Source organism: Papio anubis, chromosome 1, assembly GCF_008728515.1.
Source record: "Papio anubis isolate 15944 chromosome 1, Panubis1.0, whole genome shotgun sequence".
NCBI lineage: Eukaryota > Metazoa > Chordata > Mammalia > Primates > Cercopithecidae > Papio > Papio anubis.
This window is the reverse complement of record NC_044976.1, coordinates 211,361,017-211,368,043: the sequence shown is the minus strand read 5'-3', so window position 1 is coordinate 211,368,043 and position 7,027 is coordinate 211,361,017. Positions and strand designations below refer to the sequence as shown.

The window sequence follows — 7,027 nt, the reverse complement described above, 5'->3', positions numbered from 1 at the left end:
TCACCCACCTTCAAAATGGGCAAAGCCTCTCCCACTTGAGTGCTGTTTTCAAAACCTGGCCTGCTGTACTGTCCTCAGGTCATTAGATGCCATTTCCTCACTCTGCTTCGCCTGAACTGAAGCCAATGCCAGCTTGTGGTCTTGTGGCTATCTTCACCCACTTACGTTGCTCATGGATTTTTATTTTGCTATCCAGTTGCTATTATATGGTGATTTGGAGATTGGAAACTGGCACTGCTGCCATCTGCCCCTTCTCCCACACTATTTTTAAAGATTTCCGGCCGGGCGCGGTGGCTCACGCCTGTAATCCCAGCACTTTGGGAGGCCGAGGTGGGCGGATCACAAGGTCAGGAGATCGAGACCACAGTGAAACCCCGTCTCTACTAAAAATACAAAAAATTAGCCGGGCGCGGTGGTGGGCGCCTGTAGTCCCAGCTACTCAGGAGGCTGAGGCAGGAGAATGGCGTGAACCCGGGAGGCGGAGCTTGCAGTGAGCCGAGATCGCGCCACTGCACTCCAGCCTGGGCGACAGCACGAGACTCCCTCTCAAAAAAAAAAAAAAAAGATTTCCAAAACCAATCCTATTTCCAGTCTTACTCTGCACCTCTGGCTTTAGAGGAATCTGCATGTCTCCATTTGTCAAGCTTATCAGACTTTTACCTCTTCTAGTCTTCTGCCACTGACAATGATCATTTCTTTGTTAAATCACTTACTACTCATCCATCAGTTTCCTTGCCTGATGTCTCTTCTTCCACTGTTAACCCTTGTGGATTTGTCTTATTCCTTTTCTGTCATTTACGTAGCATTTTTAGTGAGTGAGGGGATAAATATTTGTAGACAATGTTTGATTCACATTCCTAATTTGTTTTATCACAGGAAACATGCACGGAGAATTCAAAACTGCTTTTGTTCTTAAGATTAGGTCTTTTTCAGATTGGGCCTTTTTGGGTTTTAGTTTTTATTTTGTAATAGCTTTAGTTAGCTTTTATTCCACTCTGATCTCATTTTCCTAGAGTCCTCTACCGAGTCTCACTTAAAAATATAAATACTCTGGCTCTTTCCTTTATCCTCTGTATCACAAATACTTTCAGAAATCCTTTAATTCCTGTCACTTCAGCTCCTCAGTTAGCAGCTGGTTCTCTTTCCATGCATCTGCCCATTTCTTTGCAGAGAGTACGTGTCACAGACCTTGCAGATTTAGTATCTTATGCAGCGTTCAGCGGACTAGTTTTAAATATATGTTAAGGAAGCTTTAGTCCACACTTCAAAAAATATATATTAAAACTGAGGCTATTTTGAAGTTTAAAAATATTAATGATATAAGAAGTACTTCCTTTCATATGATGCTGAAAATTTTCCTTCAGTGTCAACCTATAATCCAACCAAAACCTTCAGGGATAAGAGAGCACTGTCTCATTTGTGTAATGATCTTTAACCCTTCCAATTACCCCTCCCATCTCAACTTTATTTTCAATTCAACCCTGAAGGACAGATGGGAAAGGCAAGTGGAAAACTTTAAAGCCTGGAGAAACAGTGATTTCCTCTAGGACTGTAGTTTCTCCATTTGCTACCTTTCTACTTGACAACATTACAGAAATATTTAGAGTAGATTTTTATAAACTCCAGGGGATTTTCCCAATTAACATTAAAACTTCCAAAAACTTGTCAGAGATACAATTATTCTTCTATTTAGCTTCTTATAAAAATATAAAAAGCTGAGCAAAAAAACCACAACCCAATTATAAAGTTAATATACAAAATGTATTCTATTCTTAAAATGGCACAGAATGAGAAAAAATTCTTCAGGCTGATAAGTGCCTCATTCCCAAACAGGGACTTCAAATTGATCAGATTCTCTTGCAGGCAAAAGCATCGCAGCAGTCTGCATTTACTGGAATATCGCTCTTTGAACACGCACACACTCAGGTTTGTTAAATATATCCTCTTCCGCTTCTGGTGTTAGTTGGATGTTATCTCTGACCGGGGACAGGGGCTTCTTACAAGAAGGAAGCTTTTCGGAATCTCTGCAAAATACAATAACATAAATTTGGTATTTTTAGGGTACTGATTATGAGAGAAGAAATATTCTACCTGGACAAAATAGAGGGATATGAAGAGGATAAGACAGTTTACTGTATAATCTCGTTCAATTCATTATATAACACAATCAGCTTCTCCTGTGAGCGCTCCCCATACATTCGGAGTCTTACTTCTTAGTGCCTCTTCTTGCTTTCAAAATCACCATTCAGTGTAGGTGCTGGGCCACCACTCGATATATTAGCTAAGGCAGAATGATTCCAATACTTTAATTCTTTTCTCCTTAGTGCCCTTCTCAAGTATGGTTAAGAACCAATATAAGTGAAGTAGGAACAAATGGTTAAGCCCTGGTGAAGCCCTACCTTTTTTTTTTTTCTTTTTTGAGACAGTCTTGCTCTGTCATCTAGGCTGGAGTGCAGTGGCATGATATTGGCTCACTGCAACCTCCGCCTCCTGGGTTCAAGTGATTATCTTGCTTCAGCCCGAGTAGCTGGAACTACAGGCCTGCACCACCACGTCTGGCTGATTTTTGTATTTTTACTACAGATGGGGTTTCACCATGCTGGTCAGGCTAGTCTCAAACTCCTGACCTCAAGTGATCAGCCTGCCTCAGCCTCCCAAAGTGCTGGGATTACAGGCGTGAGCCACCGTGCCCGGCCTAAGCCCTATCTTTTATTCTCCTCTCAGTTGTTTTTTCTTTTTTCTTTTCTGGAAGGAAGCTATCTATAAAAATTAATCCTGTTATGAAGATATTACAGGTAATTCTATCTCCTGTCAACAAAAATTAAACACCAGGAAGTCTTTTTTTCTCAAAGGTATTTAAGAATATGTTGCACCCTTAATTTCTCTCTAGCAACAGTTTTCAAAGCATGTTCCATGACCCCTGGAGAGTCCCAAGATCCTTTCAACAGGTTTCCAAGATCAAAACTCTTCTTACAATATTCAGACTTTGTTCCTCCTTTCCACTGTGCTGACACTTGTATGGATGTTGCTAAAGCAGAACTGAGTGAAACTGCTGACAACTCGGTGTCAATCAACACGGTGGCATCACACCATACAAGTCATACCAGCACTATTTGTATTCTCCACCTCCGTGCACTTGCAGTTAAAGAAAAGTCTCAAAAATGTTCTTGATGGAAGCAGTAAAAATCACTAATTTCATTAAATCTCAACCCTTTGGTATACTTCAATTTTTTTTTTTAAATTTTTTGAGACAGGGTCTCGTTCTGTTGCACTCTGGCTGGAGTGCAGTGCTGCAATCTCAGCTCCCTGCAACCTCCACCTCCTGGGCTCAAGCAATTCTGCCACTTCAGCCTCCTGAGAAGCTGGGACGATAGGCACATGCCACCACGCTCGGCTAATTTTTTGGTATGCTTTTTAATATTCTGTGGCAAAATGGAAAGCACAAACAAAACACTTCTATTGTGTATAGAAGTATGATAGTTTATCTCAAGTAAAAGCATGTGACACTAAGGTCATTCAGGACTTCTCTAAAATGAACAAAAAGGGGCCAGGCGTGCTGGCTTATGTCTGTAATCCTAGCACTTTGGGAGGCTCAAGCAGGTGGATCACTTGAGGTCAGGAGTTCGAAACCAGCCTGGCCAACACAGCGAAATGATCTCTACAAAAAATAAAAAATTAGCAGGGCATGGTGGCAGGTGCCTGTAATCCCAGTTACTTGGGAGGCTGAGACGGGTGAATCACTTGAACCCAGGAGGCGGAGGCTGCAGTGAACTGAGATTGTGCCACTGAACTCCAGCCTGGGTGACAAAGAGAGACTTTGTCTCAAAATAAATAAACAAACAAACAAACAAATAAAATGAACAAAGAGAGTCTGTTACTTTAAAGAAAAATAAATAACAGTATTTGTTGCTAATGATAAAATTCAAGCTTTCATATGAAAATTAAAATTTTGGAAAACATATCTGCCACACAATGGTTTTCCAATGTTAAAGGCTTCATTGATTGCGACTTTTTTCTTATATTGTATAATAAAATATATCAATATTTGGAAGTACATCTCAATGACCCAATATTTTCCAAATGACCAACTCATGATGTTACATGTAAAGGATGCATTAAAAGTGCACCAGTGTAGGCCAGGCAAAGTGGCTCACACCTGCAATAAAAAATTAAATAATTAACTGGGGGTGGTGGCATACGCCTGTAGTCCCAGCTACTCAGGAGGCTGAGGCAGGAGGACTGCTTGAGCTTAGGAGGTCGAGGATACAGTGAGCCATGATTGTGCCATTCCACCCTAGGCAACAGAAGAAAGGTACACCAGTGGACTGTAATATAACAGAGTACAAAAAGTCAGTTGATATGGTTTCATATTCTACACTACAACTAACCTTAAGAAACTACAAGTTGTTGAATTTAGACATAACAGCAGAGAAGAAAATTTATCATCATCTAAAAGGGCTATCAAAATATATATTTTCTAACTACAAATGTCTATTTCCTTCATATACTCAACCAAAACACCAAATCATAACAGATCAAATGTAGAAGCAGATATAAGAATCCAGCTGAGTTCTATTAAGCCAGACAGTAAAGATTTGCAAACTAGACAGTAAAGATTTGCAAAATGAAATGTAAAACCGTGCCACTTTTTTTACCTTTTAGGGGGATTTGGAAAATACAGCTATTTATTTTTTAAATGTACTATCTACATTCATATGTAATAGGCTTATCGTTATTTTAAAATTAATATTTTTAAATGTTCATTTCAATTTCTATGATGGGTAAGTGTTGACAAATATAACCTACATAAACCAAAGTGTTTTGGGGCCTTTAATAATTTTTAAGAGTATAAAGCATTCCTGAAAATAAAACGTTTGAAAACTGCTGTCATACGGTTTAATCCTAGACTTTGCACAATGGAAAATAAGAAACGATTGTCCAGCACTTACTTATTCACAAAGTGTTTCCCACTCATACCACCTCATCTATGACAATGTTTCTATTAGGTAAGGTTTAATCCTATCATTCCATATAGTTAAAAAAATCTTTTATTAAACTTAGCACATTTCTTTTATTGAGAATGAGAAAATAGCTATAAGGTAATGCTACTCTGCGGCTAATTTTGTGGTCTAACAGAAGGAAGTATTATGGTTAACAAAAATTTAACTATATAGAGGATGAATTCTTTTAAAGCAGTGCTGGCCACATACACTGCAAATCTGGCAAATTCATCATATAAATCCAATGAGTCTCCCCATTTTAAGATTGATAAATTAGAGAAGTATGATATAGCACTGTACTTCTAGCCCTTCTTTAAAAATCTTACTTTCAGCCAGGTGCAGTGGCTCATGCCTGTAATCTCAGCACTTTGGGAGGCCGAGGCGGGCAGATCACCTGAGGCTGGGAGTTCGAGACCAGCCTGACCAACATGGAGAAACCCTGTGTCTACTAAAAATACAAAATTAGCCGGGCATGGTGGCGCACGCCTGTAATCCCAGCTACTTGGGAGGCGGAGGTTGTAGTGAGCGGAGATTGCACCATTGCATTCCAGTCTGGGTAACAAGAGCGAAACTCTGTCTCAAAACAAAATAAAATAAAATAAAATAAAATAAAATTTTTTTCTCTTTACAATCCTGAGAGATAAAAAAAGGAAGGCAAGAGACTTAAGGCCTAGGAAAGCAATTTGCTTAACATCAGAGAGCCCCCAAAACCAGACTGAAAACTGGTTTTTTTTAGTTTGCCGTCTTTTTATGAAAAGAAGGTATAGAAATTGAAATTAAGTATAAAGAATCAGTTAAAGGGAAGAGAGAAAAATAATTATTTTATAGTGAGAGAAACAAAACTTGACTCATACGAAACTAGAAAGAGTTGGGAGAAAGGGATGGAAATTACAGAAAATAACAGTTTATCTTGTTTCAGAATAAGAAACAAGGCAACTCACTTTTTAAATCCAAAGTTTTTCCAGAGCTCATTGAGTTTGATCTGTAATCCCGGCTTGTTCTCGGCATTATGATGCTTTCTCTTCTGGATGCTTGCTGGCTTCTTGCTCAGCCCACTGGCTCTGGCAGGTCCTAGAGGTTTGATCTTGGTTGTAGAAAGAGAGTCTGCAGAACTGGCTTTATATAGCCCAGGAACCTGAAGATTAAACACCCATTTTAAGGCCATTTTGTTAAAGCAACTCACTTTAATTTCAAACTATTCTTATTTATTGAGACAGAGTGTCACTCTGTTGCCCAGTCTGGAGTGCAGTGGCGCGATCTCAGCTCACTGCAACCTCCAATTCCCGGGTTTACGCCATTCTTTTGCCTCAGTCTCCTGAGTAGCTGGGACTACAGGCGCCTGCCACCATGCCCAGCTATTTTTTTACATTTTTAGTAGAGACGGGGTTTCCCTGTGTTAGCAAGGATGGTCTTGATCTCCTGACCTCGTGATCCACCCGTCTCGGCCTCCCAAAGTGCTGAGATTACAGGCGTGAGCCATTGCGACCGGTCAAACTATTCTTTATACATAAGAACAAAATAACCCATAAGCAATGGTAAAAATGTGCTATTTATAAACATCTATTACAGAAGTCATCATGAATTATTTTAACAGGTAACAGTAAACCTGGCATAAAATTTAAAAGTTCTCTCTTTTGTAAAGGAACAGAGAACAAAATGAATCTCTCTCACTGCCTCCCTTTCCAGAGGCAATTGCTGCTCCTGGCTTCCTGTGCATTCCCAGCTTCCTGTGCATCCAGACTCACGCGTGCACACACATACACACACACACACACAAACTGGCAGCATAATACACGCTGTTGTGCACTTCATTTTTCTCACTTAATGTATCTTGATTCCACTTAATGATGTATCTTAGATATTTTTTTCAGTTCACAAGAAATAGAATTTTATTTGGAATAGGTTGCCTGTTCTTCCATTGTATATATATGCCATAACTTACTTAAACAAACCTCTATTGACATTTAGGCTGTTTCTACTAAGGGTTGATTTTTACCCTGTGGATAGAATGGAGACAATGAAGTTTT

At 39.4% G+C, this 7,027-nt stretch overlaps 1 protein-coding gene across 1 annotated transcript; it reads right to left on the bottom strand.

Annotated features, from left to right (window-relative positions):
* Nucleotides 1–1,742: 1,742 nt before the first annotated feature.
* LOC116271695 (exonuclease 1-like) lies at nt 1,743–6,238 on the bottom strand. Its single transcript, XM_031659916.1, has 2 exons — nt 5,942–6,238; nt 1,743–2,024 (listed from the first exon to the last, which is right to left on the bottom strand). The coding sequence occupies exons 1-2, from the start codon at nt 6,163–6,165 to the stop codon at nt 1,889–1,891; spliced, it is 360 nt and encodes a 119-aa protein (XP_031515776.1). The 5' UTR covers nt 6,166–6,238; the 3' UTR covers nt 1,743–1,888.
* Between the last annotated feature and the right edge of the window lie 789 nt (nt 6,239–7,027).

Excerpts from the sequence above, each read along its gene's own strand:
- LOC116271695 (XM_031659916.1), bottom strand. The coding sequence starts at position 6,165 with ATGGCCTTAAAATGGGTGTTTAATCTTCAGGTTCCTGGGCTATATAAA. Across the intron at positions 2,025-5,941 it reads AAAAACTTTGGATTTAAAAA|AGATTCCGAAAAGCTTCCTT; the intron begins GTGAGTTGCCTT and ends TGTATTTTGCAG.